The sequence below is a fragment of the Epinephelus fuscoguttatus genome, linkage group LG20 (assembly GCF_011397635.1).
Source record: "Epinephelus fuscoguttatus linkage group LG20, E.fuscoguttatus.final_Chr_v1".
In the NCBI taxonomy this organism is placed as follows: domain Eukaryota; kingdom Metazoa; phylum Chordata; class Actinopteri; order Perciformes; family Serranidae; genus Epinephelus; species Epinephelus fuscoguttatus.
In genome coordinates, this window is record NC_064771.1 from 4620923 (window position 1) to 4642172 (window position 21250).

The 21250-nt window shown below is 40.9% G+C and overlaps 1 protein-coding gene across 2 annotated transcripts in view; it reads right to left on the minus strand.

Annotated features, from left to right (window-relative positions):
• The window catches only part of jmjd1cb (jumonji domain containing 1Cb), a 180410-nt gene that overhangs the window by 89096 nt on the left and 70064 nt on the right, over nucleotides 1-21250 (minus strand). For both annotated transcript variants that reach the window (XM_049563853.1, XM_049563852.1), the window contains exon 2: nucleotides 13470-13673. In XM_049563853.1, the coding sequence (XP_049419810.1) occupies nucleotides 13470-13673 (204 nt within the window). The remainder of the gene's footprint in view (nucleotides 1-13469; nucleotides 13674-21250) is intronic.

Sequence of the window (21250 nt, forward strand, 5' to 3'; positions counted from 1 at the left end):
CAAAAAATTGACAAACAAGTTAGCAATGGCTAATGGCAAACTGGTACCACAGTGGACAGCTTTACAGCACTTTACATTTTGTAGGTGCCGTACGCTCCACTTTTCTTTTTTTTCTTTTCTTCTGTCACACATTTAATGCTATTTGACATCCGGGTCAAAGCCCAGGGTGGAAACTGTGGAGCATGCGCAGAGTGCCTAAGCCAGTTTGGGTCTGATTGACTGTATACATGCAGGAGTAATTCGACTCCCCATCACATTATCTGGGTGTGTTAGTCCGACTTTGAGAAATTCGATTCAGTACGACTTCAGTCTGACTAGCATGTTTACATGTGTTTTAAATGTCTGGCTTTAGTTGGACTCACACAATAAATCAATTTTCTTCAATGTCATAAACATACTGATTTTTGCTTGAAAGATAAGTTTGGATATATGAGGCTTCCCTCTATTAAACTTAGTATGTTTCGATGCAAGTGTATAGTGTTCACTATATTATGTCACATTAAGTCACAACTTCCAAACTTGAAATGTCAGAATGTCAGAACAGTCAAAATAACCCAAAACAACATCCGTAGTGCAGACAGAATAACCATGAATAACCATGTTTGATTAACCATAACCACTGTGGTTACTGTGGTAGACAGACTTGTGGTCATCATTTAAAAACATGCACATCAACAGCCCTGTCTGTCACAGGGACCAATATTGATTAACTATTATACAACCTATGCTACTAGTAAGCTGACAATCTGTGTTAAACATATGAAATGGAGTACTTTGTCTCATTTCTTTGTTCTAAATACTGCATGTTACTGACTCAAAATGAAAGTACTGGGAAGACATGTAGATGTAGAAATAATATGCACAGTGTGTAACGTGTTAGACAGCAAACTGAAACTTTTAGGCCAAGAAGAACACAATATACAACATCAGTTTCACAATGCAGTAGTTCAACACTTAAAGCCACAGCATTTATATCACTGCCATGTGAGATTATAAGAGAGAGGAAAATGAAGAGTGAAGATAGTCAAAAGAGGCAACGGCAAATCCTGCCTCACTAAACACCTTATCAGTCTCTTGGCAGGCAGGAAACCCACAGTAGACTCATTTCCTACACACACACACACACACACACACACACACAGAGTGAATGGAGAGTGGAGAGGCGTGAGCACTTCCTCTCCTGTGAACAAAAACAATGTGAGAGGAAAGCATAGCAGTGACAGCCAGACTTGCAGTGTGTGTGTGTGTGTGTGTGTGTGTGTGTGTGTTTTGTCCAGGTGTTTAAGCATGTGTGCTGTGTGTCTATATTTTTTTTGTGCATGCATCTGTGTCTATATTCAAGTGCAGACCGTGAGTGGGTGTATTATCATGTGACGTGTATGTGTAGTAAACGTATACCCAAAAGCATGAGCTCACCTGATGTTACTATGTGTACACACACACACACACACACACACACGCACGCACACACGCACGCACGCACGCACGCACGCACACGCGCACACACACACACACACACACACACACACAAATGTCAGTTTAAGGTCAGTTTTCTCTGGGTTCAGCAGAAAGCAACCACACACGTATACACAGAGATACACAGTGTATTTGTTGGCCTCTGGATACCTACAACCGTAGAAGCACAATTTTACTAGTTTGGATTTATGACAATTCATACTGATGACCAACCCATACTTTAAAGGTAGTTTTTAAAATGACAAAAGCACTATTTTCAGTTCAGTTCAGTATCAAAATTCATGCACAGAAACACATTTTCACTGATGGCTGCTGCCAGAAATGTGCTTGTACAACAATGTATGTGCACGCGCTTGGGAGAGACGGCTGGCAGCTGCAGCCCACCCCAGACCACTGTTCAAGACCAACAAATGACAAAATCGGGTGTTTTTAGTGAGACATCACAGGAATTTCCAGCCATGATTATGCCACCAAAAAAGGGTATTTTAAGATTTAACAAGATCTTTTTCTAACCATAAACATATTGTTCTTGTGTGCCGAAACATAACTATGTTAACTACATTATTGCTGAAATGTAAGGAAACGTAAAGTTTCAACAACTCTACAATATAATAACCTAAAAATGTTACATATCAGCTGTTTGCAGAAACCAATAATTCAAACATTTATTCTGGAGATTGGGTTGAGGAGCTACAGGAAAACTTCTCAGACTAAACATTAGGCTACTTACATTAGTGGTTCCATTAGTTAAAAAAATGTGCGCTTCCTTGCATCAGACTGAATTTCTCTCTGGACTACACGTGCCAAAAGTTCTAATATTTCCTTCTGAATGGTGTCCGCTATCCAGCTGTCTCTTTGCTGAAGCCACTCATGTCCCCTGGGCAATTCATAACTTGTCTGCTAGTCTACTGCTCCATCAATAGCTGCCGTCGCAATAGTTATGCCCTTTGCATCCAAGATGTTCTGGATCTAAAAAGCAGCTTCAAAACAAGTGTCTTAGCAATCTTCTGGCTTGTTTAGCTATTGATTAGCTTTTGCTATCCCAAAATTCTCTCCAAGTTTAGTGGAACCATGAGCTGACCCTGACCCACGCAGTTTGATCTGACATGTTGATGTTTTCATGTCAGATCCCAGGAACTGAATAAATTCACATATTTTAACAAGCTCTTTTTTTTTTCATATATTTGGTCCTATTCTCTGTCCTTACTTATACTGTCATCTGATTCTGGATTACATAGCACTGAGGTCATAACCTCCATGTGATAAGTGGCTGGTTATCAGGGAGGCAACATGTGGCAATACTTCCATATTTTTAACCCAGCTCACACTATCTTCACTGTGTAGATGACATACAGCATACTCTTATCCATGCTGGATTGTTCTTGTCACTGACAGATGACATGTTGTTGTAGTACTAGGTTGCACACTGGACACATAGTACTATACTATACATGACAGTCACCACATGATAAATAAACCACGCTACGTTTAAGTACATTATATGATCAGGACGTCACTGGGAACATTACTAAAGACTCAATCCATGCAACAGGTCCCGTCTTCAGTGACTGCTGCCATTAAAGCAGCAGTTCTTCTGTCATTCACTCACACACACACACACACACACACACACACACACACAATATATGTATATATATATATATATATATATATAGGACTCTAATTTACACAACCTTCCTCATTGACTGCCTATCCTGTCTCTCTTGCTCTATTAAAAGATGCCAGCATCAGCACAGTGGGCAGCTGCACGCGCGCACACACACACACACACACACACACACACACACACACACACACACACACACACACATACAGCTGCACTGACATACTTAAACAGATGACTGTAGTCTGAAAGGGAAAAGGTCACAAACATCTGTGTGTGTGCGTGTGTGTGTGTGTGTGTGTGTGTGTGTGTGTGTGCGTGTGTGATGATATGAGCAGTTTCCATTAGCTAACAGAGCTAAGGTTATCCTGCAGAAGAGATAAATGACACTGCAGCCTTTCATCACCTGAGACCACCTGTCATTACACCAGCACAAACTGAGGAACATGCCTTAATACATGTGCACACACGTAAACACTATTAAACACAGTCTAGAATGTGCACACACACACACACACATACACACACACACACACACACACACACACACACACACACACACAGAAAAAAAATACCTTCACACAAATACATGCCTAAGTAAAGCTTGTACTGGACCTATAATTTGCTGACTATCAATGCGAGTTCAAATTTTTTGTCTGTTCACAGCAGAGTATTCTTTTGGTCTGGATGGGAGAGTCCATGAAACAGCAGTCATCCAAACTTTCAAGCTCCTGGGGATTGGCTGAAATGAATGTTCTTACTACACCATGTCTATACAGCTTCTGGGTAATAAGCAGCACTCACAACCTCATGTGAAACATGCATTATCTTTCAGTCAAAGTCTGCACATGCTATATTAATATGACATGCAATCATGCACATTTTGCTTTCAGAGAGTACACAGCTTTCAGGAATATCATCCTATATCTTGTCCAAAACACTAATAGAACAATTCATGGTTGGTGGTTTGGTAAGATATTGAGTAACTCTTGTCTAGAAAGCCTGCCTGTGTGGTGAAGAGATACATATTGAAAGCCCACTGGCTGGTCAAAAGGTAACTGTAATGAGTAATTTATAGCTGTGCTTCTGCTCTACACTGTGCCTTCAACATAGCCTACACAAGTGGCCTACGCTGTTGTGAGCGCTTAAATTTGTGCGGTGGTGTGTCTGCATCACTCTGCAATGACATCCCAAAACGCTAGTTGTGGTAGGGTTTCTATGCCACTGTGTTGAGTTTCTAAACTAAGCACAAAAAGTAAGGAAATTTGCCACCCCTTTGGAACACCAGCTTGAAGTTGCCCTATCGCATGGGTCCTATCCAGATCAGTCAAATGTGGCATGCCAATTCTTGGAGCAGACACCAACTGACCACTGTAGCAGGGCCCATGCTCACAGGTGCTGACAATCAGGTGCCAATCGGGCACCCGATTGTCAGCACCTGGGGGTACCAGAAGCTCAAAACAGCGGAGGTCAGCTGCAACAGCAAAAAAAGCTGTTTGTTTATAAAAATGAACATGAGGTCTATATCATCTCAACATTTCTGGGGAGGTGCACATCAGGCTACAGCATAGGGTACGTGTCTACAAAGAGCCTACACCGTAGGTACTCCATCACTTAAGGCACTTAAAGTGATAGTTCAGGTTTTTGGACATGAAGTTGTGTGAAACGCTGACCATCTGTAGCTCTGATGTGACGGTGTCACTACTCTCAACGAGCCTCCTGCTCTGAGAAATCACCCGTTGCTTACCGGAGAAAAAATAGTTCTGAAGATGTACAGGGGACACGTAACCAAAAGGTTTTACGCTACAATAAAGTATGCATGTGTTTTGTTAGACTATTTCAAAAATTTTTCAAACATCTTTTTTTTTAACTTTGCTCCCCTGTCTTTGTGATCATAAATCACACAGTCATGTTGTCTGCACCTTTCAGTCCATTAGCTTCCATATTGGTCTTCCTTGTAGTGTGAATGTAGAAATCTGTCTCAAGCCCTCCCCACAAAGTGCATGATCAGCCCATCATTAATGGGTCACTTTTAACAGTTTATCGACATCTCCCAGGCATTAAGACAGGGGCGGCTCGACAGGAGACTTGATGTCTGGCTGACTGTAACCATTTGTTTTTGTCCACAGCGGGACTCAAAGTAAAGAGAGGATGCCAACAGTTGTCAGTAGATGACATTATCAGGCACAAAAATAAAGAGACAATGCCGATCATGTCAGGCTTTTGTGATACAAAGAAGCCATTATCAACTGAGCTGTGACAGTCTCAGATTTAGCCAGATTCAAGCAGGGAGATCTGATGTCTTTCTGTACGTGGGGTCTGCATGTTTTTCCCTATGTCTGCTCTGTTTCACTTCCAAGGTCCAGTTAGGTTAACTGGAGACTCGCACTCTGACAGATTGAAGGCATGTCTACATGATACTAAGCTCTGCCGCTTTCATACCGCAGCAGGCCTGTCACTAGGGCTGCAGCCCTACTTCTGGTCAGTTGGTCAATTGTTTGGTCTTTATGCCCTTGTCCGACCAAATTCACATTGGTCAGACAGTCGCCGTTGTTAGTTTAATAAGGCCATGTCTCCATCAAAGCCTATCTTTTCCCAGCTGAAACAGCAGTTGTTGTTGTTGTTGTTGTTGTTGTTGAGTACGTGCAGATGTCCTGTGTAATGGTTGGTCAGAGAAGGACTAAAGCAAAAACCCACTATTTTGAGGAGAGATTTTCACTGCAGCCTGTTATTTTTGATTATGAAAATGTCTGAATGCAACCTCGTTCTGTGGACGATAAACGAGGTGCAGACTACTGCAGAAATTCTTGCTTTTTATTCTGGCATCATATTAGCTAAAATGTTGGTGGCATTCTTAAGCATGCAGACACAATGGGCAATATTAAGGTCAGCAAATCGACCAAATTGGTCGAGGTCATGTCCATGCATTGTACAATAAGTTGATAATGTTATTATCATGACAAGCCTATTCCTCGGAGCACTTTCTTTATAAACAGTAGCTACAATTAACCATTTAGTTAAGTGTAATTCCACACTGCAGACATGCCCGTCAGTCATGTGTTTATACTACCTATAAAACCTTTTAACTTCTGTCAGCATGAACTATAGAAATGAATGTACTCAGTAACAGACAGCAGATCAGTCTTACAACCTGTAGCTGATAGTTCATCTAGATCTTTTCCAGTTCTAATTCTGGTTATCAGATTATTGCACCTCCTGCTGCTCCACCTACTGCTACTACTGCTGCAGCTGCCTTTACTACCAGCTTCAAAGGTTCTATTAATACTCTTACTACTGCTGCTGTCATTAGCATCACAGGAGCAATGATCAATCTTACGATAGTGGACCAGAGGCAAGTTTTGTTACGTTTCAATTCAGACATTCTTTACTTCTTTCTCCCTTCCTCTCTCTTTTTCTCTGTCCATCCATTAATTCCTGTGTACTTCCACTCTGCTGGGATCAGGCTGTTTAACTGCGTCTTTGTTCTTTGCAGCTAATTTGCTATTAAGGAGGAGAGCTAACATAATGCCACTTGCCTCTGTGAAGGATTCTACACACTGCCTAAAGTGAGTGATTACACACCAGGCTTAGAGGATGCACTGCTACTGGAGATGCATCCACTGACTGCCTCACTGGATCTGGTCTGATGTCAGCTTTAAAAGGGGAGTCAATGATCTTATCTACATGTGGAGCTAAAACAATGGATTGATCAGTGGATCAATCATCATGTATGATTATTTTTAATAAAAAAGTAATGGTCTAAATACCAAATATATGCTGACTACATCTTTCATACTGTAAACTAGAAATGCACAATATTGGATTTTTGCTTATATGCCGATAAGTAACAACTCATTTGACCGATTACTGATACAGATATTGATATATTCACTTTTTTTCCCCACCTAATTTTAATGATCATCAAGTCTCTTCAATAGTGGAATTAACATCATATTATGCATGCATACTCTTATCATGATGGCCCACCAGCAGATGGAGACACGAAATACAATGTATATGATATTCATTCATTATTCAAAATTTGGAAAAGCATGTTGGCCAATTCTGACAGTTCAGTACCGATATTATCAGCATGTTGGTCAATTCCAGTATTTCATTTTAATATATTGGCTGATACCAATGATGTACCAATACTATCATGCATCACAATTATAAACTGAAAACCTTTGGGTGTAGGACTGCTGATAACACTAATATCATGATAATATCAATATAATGGTTCCATGATGAAAGAAAGTTCCAAGACAGGCCGTGCATACGAACCCATTAGTTCAGAAAAGAATCCATAATTTCCAACACATAACCAATGCACACTAATCTGTCTGATAAAGAAGACTAAAATAATGGGAATGAAAAAAGAGAGCCACATAAAGAGTAAAAACAGGCTGAGGCAAAACAGTGACAAGTGTGAAAAACTGAGAAAATGGAGAGACACTGCGTGTGTGTTAGTGTGTGGAGGTCACAGGGGTTTAGTTATGTAACGATGTAATAACTAGACAAGCAATCTGCTGGGTCTGTCTGCGTGAGGACTAATCTGTGTGTCTGACTGTGGAGGACGGGTCTGTTTCTAGGTGAATGTGTCAATAAGAATCAACATCAGTGTTTCTGCAGAAGTGTTTAAAACCTGTGACTGTTTCAGATAGTCACAGGCTTTATGAACATTTAACTTAAGATTTAAGTTTTTATTTAACCTTGATTTAACCAGGACATCCCTTGAGAGAAAAATCTCTTTTTTGAGCAAGACCTGGCCAAGAGAGCACACTATTACAAGTGAGGTAAAAAAGCTTTAAAAAAGAAAGAAACCCCTTCAGTTGCAGCTTCTTTCAGACTTAACTGATAATACAAATGTAGCTGCTATTAATTTGTGTTGTCAGTAATTCCTTAGCCCACAGATCTGCTCTCTTTGTATTCATGTAAATTCTTCCATGGTCGTGTAAATCTAATGCTCACGCAAACTCAAGTGTTCCTGCATCCGCCTTACAGTAAGAGTGTCCACTGGTGTCACTTGATTTGAAGCCTATAATCAGATTTCACCAGATTCCCCACAGTGCAGTGCTCACAATGACTGATGTGATAGAGAAATTGTGGAACAGTTTCGCTGGGTAATATTTACAAGCCTCAATTATAAAGAGAGCCAGGCCTGTATTTTAGACAGAGGTCTGAATTCCTAGTTTCCCATTTCATAATCATACTTTATTAATGTGTTTTATTAATGAGCTTTCCTATGTGCTGATCTGCACGTGTTTTAATTTGCCATTGTTAAAACTCCATCTATGGTGGCGTGTGGTTTGCTACTGCTTTGATAGCCTTTCTTACCATATAGATGTTTCACATTTAAGGCCCTACAGTAGCTCGAAGGGCATGATCCCTCTGTAGGAAGTGTTGAGTTTTAACCACATTGGCATAACTGCTATTAAAAAAAGGCAGTGACTGAAATAATAGATAAAAAGCATTCTGTTAAAAAAGAGAAAGTGAGAGTACAGCTGCCACAATAACCGCACTATTACTATATCATGCTACCAACGAGCCAACCAACAACAGTGGATGGCAAGCAAGTGCCACTACTGCTTTGTTTTTATTTTTTTGATCATGGGAGCACCGTGTATTTACACTCTGGTACAAATGTCAGCAGCGTAAACGAGGCTCTGAGCCTCTATTCTGTGCTGAGTGCTGCACTTTTTTTTTTTGGCCGCTGAAAGTTGAAAAATAAGTTCTATTTTACATGTGCTTGTTACCGACACATTTTACCCAGCCATCCAATCACAAGCCCCTTTTATACTACCTCTTCAAGGCTAGAATTTTTATTTCACCTTGACCTTCTTTACAAAAGGTACAATCATGGAATTAGTGGGGGCAGAGTTGTCTGACCTTTAAGGCGGCATCAGTGGTAGTAACAGCAACAAAACAATGTCTGTATAAAAGGAACAGCTGGCAAGACAGGAACATGGGCAGCATGGGTGTGATGTTTTGATGACGTGTGATGCGTGCGAACCATCCCCAGGAAATTCAAAGAGTAGCTTTTAGCAGCTAGCAGCTCCTTACTCCCCGAGCAGAGCTGCCATATAAGAGAGACTTTGTTATTGCCATGTTATGCCAATGTTATTGCTTCAGACCTGTATGTTATATGTCACACTACAGGCCGACACTGTTCTGTTATTGGTCATGCCCATCAGGCTTCTTATGCTTTTGGGATACCTGCATGCTGTCTACAGTTACACACTGGAGCAGCATGATGCTGTTGTTGTTTGCTTCTGTGTAAAATGCAAAGGAATAATAAATAAGCAACTTTGTAGCAGCCCTATAGTGTCATCTCTGTGTAAAAAGTGCTGTAGTGGAGGAGGGAAGGAACAAATACCACAAAGACCAATAGTCACACAAGCACTCTACCTTCTGCCAACATTTTGACTTCCACAGATATTCTGTATCGTAGCAACCAGCCCAAACCAAAGCCTCCTAACTATTTAAAAATGTTTTAAAACTGCATCGTCTGTGTTATTTAAAAAGCAACAGCCCTATGTATAATTGATTTTGTTTGAGAATGTATGCCACGTTGTCAATACAGGCTTGCCCTTTACAAGATGATGTCTGTTTGAGGTGTGCATTCAAAAATCATGTAAATCTAACTACGGGTTTGCCTGCTGAGACTACTGTAATGATAAGATGTTAAATATGCAAAGACTGGGTAAAATATATCATTTTATTATTTTAAGAGGTTAGTAAATCACATTTGTGGCCACGTTTATTCATCAGTGTTCATTCACTGACCTAAAATTCCCATTAACACCAGCACCAGAGCTGGAAAACAACATGAAGCTTTAGTATTTCAGATCGAGTGATGGAGAGACTTTGTTTGAACCGTTGTTTGATTGAAGGTACCACTTTCCAAGAAAAGCACATTCAAGCAACAACAACAACTCAACAAGAAAGGAAATAATATGCTTCTCAGTGTTCTGCTCCATGTGCAGCTTTCTTTTAATCTTATCATGTAGCTGTTATTCATTAAAACTGAATGCATAATTGAACATTTTCTTTGCAAAAATCAGAGGGATTCACTGCTTCTTGAGGCTTACAGCTGCAGTTCCCACTGGTATATGTGTGTCTGTACTAGATTTTGATGCAGTTGCTATGACAATGGCAGCAGAGGGGCAGTGATGTGACGAATGAGTGAAAAAAAAAAAAAAAACAGGAGGAGGAGTCAGACAGAGAGAAAAACAACCAGGAAAAAACTCTCTGTGTGTCTGTGTGTGTGTTTGAGTGTGTGTGTGGAAGTCTTTGAACTCTTATCTCCCATGTGTGTGCCAGATGGTGCTGTGCACTCTGCTATTACATAATCAAAACAGTGAATCACATTTCCATGCACACACTCACAGCCACTGTCAGGCACAAACGCAGAAAAACATGCACACAGTCCAAACTAAATGCCATCAATGTCAAACATTTATGAACCAAATACAGTCGGGGGACGGACACAAAAACATTCAGCTCCAACACACTGCAAATATGAGTTCACTGCCACAGACATACACACAGCCACACTGCTACAGCATGAGCATGTCTGCACAAACCACTGTCATCTGAAGTGTGGATGATACTGTGTGTGTGTGTGTGTGTGTGTGTGTGTGTGTGTGTGTGTGTGTGTGTGTGTGTGTTAGGAATAGTGTGACACACAGATGACAACAAAAACACCACAGGAACCACACTGGCACCACACCAAAGCGTGTGTGTGTGTGTGTGTGTGTGTGTGTGTGTGTGTGTGTGTGTGTGTGTGTGATGACAGAGACAGAGCAGACTCAGCTTCAGAGTGCTTACAATTATGACACACACATTCAGACAAAGCAGAGTGGGACACTGCTATTAAAACCACTATCAGGCTTTCTACCTGTGGTTTGGTTTCAGCTGCTACTTTACTCCTACAGTCACTTCATTATACTCAGCCATCATTCAGGATCTTAAGAGGAACTCGAGCATTTTACCACCAACCCAAAATCAGATCTATCTATTGTCATCTGAAAACTTTCCAACAAATTTGAAACAAAGGCATTCCAACTATTTTTCCTACGATGGCTACTGACTAGGCTGTCTGAATATTCATACTATACTATACTATATTACCATTATACTGAACTGCAATACACTGTACTATACTATGATTATACTATACTACACTATACTACATGGGTTTCAAACTTGTACCAATATCTGGTATGTGATAGTGTATTGGGGAGTGGTTTTACTACAGAGAAATAATTTTACCGCATTCTGCAGTATCTCCCAAAATAAGTGTATTGTCAGTTAAACTACTGTACTTAAGAGGTCAAAAACACAAGGCAACTAAAAGCACCTTTTGACCAAATATATCCAAGAGCTAAATCCCAAGGAACTAAACTAGGAACTTAAAGGTTCAGTGTGCAGGATTTAGGAGGATATACTGTCGAAAATCGATAATATGAAATATATGTATGTATTAGTTTATAATCACCTAAAAATAAGGATCATTGTGTTTTTGTTACAATATTTTCCACCGTCGACCAATCAATTTATTGAAGCACAGGTACAATTTCCGTCAACCAAGATTATCTTTGGTTGAATACAGCCCTAATCCTGATTTTTGATTTTCTCCGTAACACTTGGCCCTAGTCACTATTCTTGGTACGGATGACTCTGAACAGATGATCTGCTCACTGTTTGATCTTCAATTATTTCTGCTAGAATGTATTACTGCAATTAAACAAATAGCAAATTAAGTTTTGTTTTCTCCTTCAGGTGCTTGGTTCTATCGATCACTGCCCTTTGTCTCTAGCTCGTCTGCCTACGCTTCTTTCTCTTTCATAATATTGACTCTCATGGTGGCCAGTGCTTTCTTGGCTGTGTAAATGAGGCTGTGCACAACTAGTAGCAGCTGTATGGTTTATAACTGACAAAGCAGTGTGAAGGCTCATTTATAATTTATAATTTGAAGGATGCTACGTCATCGACCCCCGCCGAAGGACTGTTCCAATGTAAAGGATCCTTCCAAGTTTCAGTTTTGAGGTGAACTTATTTCAGAGGATTACCTGGCAGTATAATGTACAATCAGCGCAGTCAGCTGTTTCAGAGCAGCGCAGCTCATCAGCTCAGATCTGTTCATATTATTGGAGCGCAGTGTGTGGTCACACACACAGAAAATATGGATCACTTTGAAATGACAGAATGATTCTGTGTGTGAGTCTGTTTTCATACTGATACATGTGTTTAAAATAGTACAATAACATTACAGAGTGGCAAAATGATCGCAGTAACTGAAACCTCCTCAGTCTGCTGAGGGTTAAGGATGATCACGTGGGGACACCTGTAAGCCTGTTCCAATGTGTGTTCACTGAATGCTAGGGAGGACTTGCCTTGCCTCTGCAGGATCCTTCCTTGGGAGGACCCGTCCTCCTAAGAAATCCTTGACTTTGAGGAACACCCATTGTGAACATGACTGTCCTCATACTTCCATGTGTCCTTTATGACAGCACAAATAATAGCCAATAGATGGCACTAGAGGGTGGAGTCAAAAGTTTCACACAACAAACTAGGCGACTGTGGAGGAGGTTGTAATATTAAACCTTTAAGGGGAGGCAGCGTTGTTGATGGCGGTGGTCTGAAAGTCCATTAAATACATCCCAACGTGGAGAGAGAATTTTTTAAACTATATTATCCATTCTTTCCTTTTTGCCATCATTTAAACTTCTTTGTTGTCTCCTACAATTGACTCTTGCTTGAAGTACGTTGCACTGCCCCTACAATCTCTGTACTGCTCTGTTTCACCTGTATCTATAGGCTTTCAGAAAATGTGCACAAATATGGATGAAATAAAATCAGAGTATAGACGGAAGGTTCCGTCTGCCCCCTTCTCTGTATCTAACTTTGAGCATGAGTGACCCCTTAATGGTGACCAGTAAGGTAATGTAAGGTACACATGTATCTTAAATGGTTGTTGAGTTCCTGGAAAAATTACTGTGGTAGAAACAAGGTCACTTGAGGCAAAAATGTTAAGTATCTCAGCTGCAGAGGAGTCAGTCACAAAATGCTTCCAAATGCTCATTTGGAAAACTGTGTCACCGTTCCAAACAATCTCCCTCACAACAAGGATAAATAAGTGGCCTTTAGAGACTCAAAAGACACAGCCCAACAGAACAGCTGGTAAACACAACAGGGCTAACCATACTGACAAATCAATGACCACAAAGACAAATAATTGTAACAACACAGAGTGAGGGTGAAGAATGATCCAGAGGCTTTATATTCAGATGAAAAGAAGTGTGGTCACATGGCTGATTGTTTCTAATATTGTGTCCAGCCTACAAATAGAAAACAAAGGTCTTACCAGGGCAGGCCACTGTATGTGTTTGGCCTTGGTTCCCTGCAGCAGGCCTCCTGCTCCTCCACCTGCTCCTGCTCCTCCTCCTCCTGCTCCCTCCTTCCTCTTGGCCCAGACCAGCTGGTGCTCCAGTAGAAACAGCTGGAAATCCTCATACACCTTCACCCACTCTCTCTTCTCCCACTCCTGGTCATCAAATTCCACATATACCTGCGCAATACACAGAAAAACAATTTTAAACAACAACATCACAAACCAAAAGAACCATGAATTAGAATTGGATTACACCTGTCTACAGGGACACTTTACTAAGTGCATGTTGGAGCAAAGACAGAAAAGAAGAAGAGGGGTGAATGAAAAGGAGAACAAGGATGTGAAGAAGAACAATGACAAGAACAAGAAGAAGATGAAGAAGAAGAAGAAGAAGAAGAGAGGAGAGAGAAGGAGAACATGAAGAAATAGAAGAGGATGGGGTGGAAGAGGACATGAAGAAAAAGAATAGAGGGTGGAGGGGCAGGTGGTGAAAAAAAGCACAAGAAGGGGTGGAGGTGAAGAAGGGTGTAAAGAAAAAGACAAAAGGAGATGAAGGAGGTAGAGGAGAAGGAGGATGTCAAGAAAAAGAAGAAGTGGAAAGGGAGCGGGACATGAAAAAAAATTAAGAAGAAGAAGGGGTGGTCGAGAAGGATGACCTAAAGAAAAAGAAGAAGAGGAAGGGGATGGAGGATGTGATGAAGAGGAAGAAGGGGGTTTGAGGAAAGGGAGAAAAAATGTGAAGAAAAAATAAGGGCCTGGACACAAAGGAAGATGTGGAGAAGAAGGAAAAAGGGTGGAGGAGAAGGAAGACAAGGACATAAAGAAAAATAGGAACAGAAGTGAAGAAGGAGGATGTGAAGAAAAAGGAGAAGAAGAGGAAGACGAGGAAGGGGTGGAGGAGAAGAAGAATGTGAATAAAAGAAGGGGAAGAAAAAGAAGGTGGAGAAGAAGAAGGATGTGAAGAAAAGAAGGGGAAGAAGAGGTGGGTGGAGAAGTTGGACATGAAGAAAAGAAGAAGGGGTGGAAGAGGAAGAAGACATAAAAAACGGGCAGAAGGACAAGGCGTGGAGGAGAAGTGGGATGAGGACATGGAGAAGAAAGAGAAGAAGAGGAAGAAACAGAAGAAGAAGAAAAGAAGTGAAGAAGGAGAATTAGTTGTACATAAAAAAATCAAAGCATAGCACATCAACACAGATACTGTACACATACACACAGTTTTTAACACACTACACTATATAAATCTGAATGCACAGAACCTGAAAACTGGTCTGGGGTGTTGTGTTGTGAATGAGGCATCAGCAGCTGTTTGATAATACATGATGATATTAAGTGCACTTTGATCACAGATTGAACAGTAATGTGTCGGGCAATTCATATGTTGCATTGCTGAGAGTTGCAGGAGCCTCTCTGGTCACTGTTGCAGGTGTCCTTTTGTGAGTGTATGAATGTGAATGTTGGTGTGCGTGCGTTGGCCATTTTTCTTTCTTCATTCCCTCATTTCATCTTCACTCCTTCCTGTCTCATCATCTTCCTCCCTGTTCCCTCATTCCTGCTTCTATATAACCCACCCCTCCCCCACTCTTCTCTCTATAGGCAGAGAGGAAGAGGGATCACCGAGTGCATCTCTCCTCAGTCACCCTCCCCCTCTCCCATAATGCACTACTGCAGTCAACTGAGTGATCACTCCCTGCCAGCAGCCACTGAGGCAGCTACCTCAGTCTATCCTCCTTTGTTTAGTCTTAACTGCAATCTATACGTTCATTACCATTTATCTGTATATTATTGCCTCCATGTATCGTTTATGCTGTGACCCATCTCGCTCCTCCACACACCTCCATCTCCACTCATTTCTGAGCTCCAACCATTTCGCTTTTATCAATAGCGGTCATTTCAGGACACTGCTCCCTCCCTCCACCCTCGTCTGAACCGATCTATCACTCTAACATGCTCAGCCATCCTCCATTCATCCTTTCATCTCTAAATCATCCCACACAACAAAGGTTAACCTCCATCTGTCACTGTCTCCGGCTCCGTTACACTGCACTATTCAGGGTTTCATTAACGTTAGTCATTAATTCACTTCATTTAACAGCTTATTGTCTTTTAGGGACACAACTAGAAATTATTCTTTATTAGCGATTCATCAACTGTATTTTGTTGACTGTTTTATTAATTATTACATTGTTTAGTCCATATATTGTCAATTAAGATGCCCATGACCACCTTACACAGCCTGAGGAGAAACACAGCAAAGATATTCAATTTTAATGATATAAACCAGAGAACAGCTCAATAATTTCAACCAACTAACCAATTAATCAGTGTTTCAGCACACATACAATAATGACTGGAAACATGAATTCATAAAATATGTGGACTTAATGTAACCATCATTGATTATTTAAACAATAGGCTATAATTTTTTTTTTTTAAATTTTTTTTTTTTTTTTTACAGATTATCATGTCCCAAAAATCTAATATAGAGGGATTCTTAAAAGAAACAGATTTATTTCCACTCATTTTAACCTACATTTTGTGTCCTTAAACAAATATACCACAAAAGTTCTTTTATGTTGGGCTGCAACACAACACTGCCTGCCACACTTCTGAGTAAACAAGGTCGTGTTTTCTGAGCTCTGCTCGTCAGAGGCTTGAAAAGGAACGAGGAGGAGAGAAATGCAAATGGAGCTGGTGATTATCCCTCGCAGTGAAAGAAAAACACTAAACTCGGTGGAGACTGTTCGTATTGTAATTGTTTTTTTTATGCTCATTTTTAAATCTGATGTTTACCTGCCTTTTTAATAATCTAAATAAACACCAAAATAGTGTGGCAATCCATATCTGCAGTGATTTTTGAAATTTTTCTTCATTTTTGTTTTCATCATTGGTCAACCTCATGGAACAGATATACTTCCATTTGATCAAATGAAACAATCAAGGCTGGGCTTTCAAATCTCTGTGCAGACAAAAGACAAAGTCTGCTGACAGCCACTCGTGTGTGTGTGTGTGTGTGTGTTATTTTAAGAGTCTAAACTAGCATTACTGCCATAAATATACAGGATACACACAAATACAGACACTAATGCATATGCACGTTTTCCTGTTCTGTCCAGCTTGTATGTCAGCACAGGCCATTAAAACTCAATCTGACACTAACTGTTGCCAGTTGGCCTGGGGCCAATAACAGGCCATGTAGGGGACAGGGAATTATAGGGCTGAGCTGAGTTGGCCAGTGCTGAGAGAGGAAAAAAAAAAAAAAAAAAAAAAAAGAAAGTCGACTAACATAGAAGTAGCCACTGTCAATGCGTGAGCGCCTTACAGTCCCTCTATGGAACACATACAATATCAAATGATCACAACTGACAAGCATGTCACTGTCAGTGGAAAAACGGGTTACACAAAAATATGAAGGTGGTCAAATTTGGGGGAAAAAAAAAAAAAAAAAAAAAAAAAGCTAAGACATGAAGAGAAATAAAACTCTGGTGCTTTGCGGGTGGATGAGTTCCCCTGAGTGGATTATTATGTTAGCAAAAGAAACTGATTGATGCTGAGATTAAAGTAGCACATGTGGAAAAACATGAACATAAACTATGGTTTTGGCTTGAAATCATTACAGATGATTAAAGACGACTGATGGAACCAGTAAAAAAAAAAATGTTCACAATGAAAAAAAAAAAATAAAGCTACTTGTGTTAATGTACTACAAGTACATTGTTATTAAAGCTGCAATAAGTGTTATTTTTGGCCACTTGAGGGCAGTGGAAACAAGTTGGTAACACAACATTATCATTATCTTTTAAATTACATGATAAATGTGTTGACAAACAGTTGCAAATTTCCAGGTCTTATAGTTACAGAGCAACATTGCCATTCATTATGATTTCGGTTTGTGTCCATATGATGAATCTAAGTCCAGTGTTCTGTTTTTGCTCTGTTGTTGATCTCTACCAGTTCCTGGCGGAAATATCTGTCTCTTTAGCTGCTAAATGCTCCACTATGTTCATAAGCTAGTCTCTAACTGTAGCCTCTTTTACACTGCCTTTTCCAAGTGTGCATCAAAAGTAGTAACAGTGCCCAAACAACATTTGTATGAAAGGGACAGTTGGCAGGACGGGGTCATGGGCAACACATGTGTGACATTTTGACTACATGTTATAAGTGCGACACACGGCAGGAGATGTAAAAAAGTAGCTGATAACAGTTAGCAGCTAACTCAAAGAAGAGCAGTGGCCGAATGTCCACAAATTGGGAATTAAATTAGGCTAGGAGCTCCTTACCCTCTGAGCAGAGGAGGAGATCAGGGGTCATAAAACAGGGATGGTAAATGATTGCTAGTGCCATGTTAATGCCATTGTTAATGTTGGTAAAGTGCTACCAACGAGTAACGAGTATGTTTTATGTCGCACTAGAGGCTGATGCTGTTGTGTTACATGTCACGTCGTTGCGCCTCTTTTGCCTAAGTGATGCCTGCCTGCTGTCTATAATCACACACTGGAGCCGCATGATGCCGTCGTTGATTGATTCTGTGTAAAAATGCAAATGCTGAGAAAGAAGTTTAAGCTGAGAACAGCTGCCTGCTGCTGCTGAAAACAGCTGTATAAGAGCTATAAGAGTGAACCAAAACAGTTAAGTTATAGACCTGACGACTAAACAATGAGCAGAAACTCAACATAAATCTCTGTTAAGCCGAGGGAGCTGTGGATTCAGCTGATCATTCTGATGATCAGGTGTTCCTTTTCACATGGTTTTCCACTCTCATTTGTATACACTGTTATTATAATAATATGCATTATAGCTTGAAGTCAGTATCATGGTGATAGATAAATGTAACAACATGGCAAATGTATACATCACATACAATCCCAAATAATACCCCAATTAATACTCAAATATTGCCCAAATCATTTTTGTAACATGTAAATGGTGTCATGCACTATATTTGTCATAACTATCCAACATAATTACAATTCTAGTCAGTTACTTTAGTTTCCCAGTTTGTATAATTGAGGTTACTCTGACCCATCCATCTTTTTCTTTTCTTTTTAATTTAACCTTTATTCAACCACAAAGTCCCATTGAGATTGAAAATCTCTTTTACGAGAGAGACCTGGCCAAGGTAGCAGGCAATCAAAACCCATTTAAAATGCAACCAATACAACATATAATGCAGAAATCCACATGGGAACATTTTATAGTAAATGAAAACAGCTTTCCTAAGTTTTAGCTACACACTGGCTCTTTTTACACAGAGATGGTGCTGTAGGGCAGCTACAAAGTCCCTTCCGTCATCTCATTTTTACACAGAACCAAACAACAGGGCATCATGCCACGCCAGTGTGCAATTTTAGACAGTATGCCTGCATCTTGGAAGCAAAAGAGGTGTGATGGCCATGATATGTAACACAATGGCATCAGCATGTAGTGTGACATAACATATGTTTTGGTAGTTCTTTATAAATGGTAACAAGGGAATTAAAATGTCAATAACAATAATTTACCGTCCCTGTTATATGGCGGCCGATCTCATCCTCTGCTCAGAAGGTGAGGTGCTTCCTGACCTCATTGTTTCCAACCACTACACTTCTTGTTTGGGTTCACTGCTAACTGCTAACAGCTACTTTTTAAATCTGTGCAGATGAGTTGTAAACATAACAGGTGGTCGCACCTGGGTCGCCGATGATGCCGCCATGCCAGCTGTCCCCTTTGAGCAGGCGTCGTTTCAGCACTGTTACTCTGACGTCACCTTAAACTCAGTCCCCCCCATTCCACGATTGTACCTTTTCTACATAACAATGGGGTGGTATAACACCACGAAATTCCTGACTTGAAGAGGCAGTGTAAAAGGGGCCATTGTTACCCACAGTGCACACAAAACACCAGAAAATACTCCAACTGCAAAGAGTTATTACTGCACATGATCAATAAGATTTTTTTGTGAAGGCTTCCTCATTATCATTAGAGTGTAAATAGTGTGCCCTTAACACAGCAGCCAGCCTCGTCTATCTGTATAGAATCTGCTGATGCCACTCTCTGCCTGTCTGTCAGGGGCAAGAAAAGAGATGATGACAGGGAGAGCGAGACATTCCTGTTAAACCTGTTGTGTCAATCAGTTCCTGTGCATGTGTGTGTGCTATAGCTGTCTATTAGATGAACTAACCCACCACCACCACCACCCACCCACCCACCCACCCACACACACACACACACACACACACACACACACACACACACACACACACACACACACACACACACACACACACACAAGCACAGCAGGTGGTTTTAATAAATGTCTGTTTGTGCTGACTGCTCTAGCATCTGTACTGATTCTCATTTATTCATCTGCATATTGATTATGACCTATACAGTACACACGCATGATTAGGGATGCAATGAGAAGTGAAGAACACAAGTGCAGATTGTGTCCCACTGTTGATCCAGTGTGCCATCCATCCGCATGCACTGATTACCATCAACAGCGGGCACATTAATAACCCTGACACGTCCAGAGCAAGGATGATACTGTAGTCTGTCTACACACACACACAAAGCACTGAGTATTCAGTCAGGGAAAACATACACATGATAGGAATGGGAAAACTCTGTTGCTATAGTAACGGGAGGCAGCAGTTAAGCATTGGCCATAGACACACACACGGCTCTGAACCAGTAGGCTCATATCAGCCACAGTGAGGAGCAGAAATAAGAGACAGAGAGAACAAAGGAGAGCAGGTGCCGTACTTGAAACACTGTACAGCATCTGATACTATCAGTGACAGCTCTCACTGTCACTACAGGCTGCGTGTCACTCTGTTCTTATGGCCCGCCTGTTCACAGCACCAATTAAAAGGGCCTAGGACCCATAGTAGTACTGAAGGTGCTTCCTGGATTTGTCCCATCTCCCTGAGACCACTTATTGTTCAACAGTGCCAGCAGAATCACTACCATTAACAGCTACCATTAAGGATGGCTGTCATTAAAGCTAGGGTGTGGAACTTTTGTCTCCCCCCTCTGGTAGCGAGAGTAATTACTGGCAATGTGTGCTCACGACGTATGCCTGCAGGTGAGCTCACCACATTTCCCCCGACCCCAGGAGCACTCCCTAAAAGTCTTTCATTAAAACTTTAATCCTTCACCTGAACAATGACTTTCTTTATTATCTGGAGCATCTGCTCCGGGACTGAAAAATGAAGCCAACACAGAAGTGCCAAAAACTGCAGCTCCTTAAATGACCACTTGAGGATGGCTCCAAGAGCGAGTCAATCCCCATAGACCCCTATTAAACAATGCCCAACTTTACAGCAAAATAAACATGTTCACAGCCTGGCACAAAAAAAGCAGTTTGGGTCTCTTAAGTTAAATGACAATTTCTTCATGACAAGGTTCATGACAACTGTGTTCATCCATCCATTCATCCATCCATCTTTATTGCTTATCCAGGGCCGCGTCATGGGGGCAGCAGCCTGAGCAAAGTACTCCAGATGTCCCGCTCCCTCTGGCTGGTTAATGTAAAACATCATCACTTCTAGCATGCCTGCGCAACAAAGTCTCCACAGGCACCAGACAACATAACTCTGTTACACCACGAAATACAAAGAGCTTTCCCTGGCCATGATAGGCTTAATCAGTTGGCATGCTTGAAGGTAAAAGACGTTAACGTACATGTCAAAGTTCCCCTCCCCACCTTTGACTTGGAGCATTCTTTTACTGAAGAATAAGACACTTCCTACAAGTAGTAAATAAGCATTGTCTAT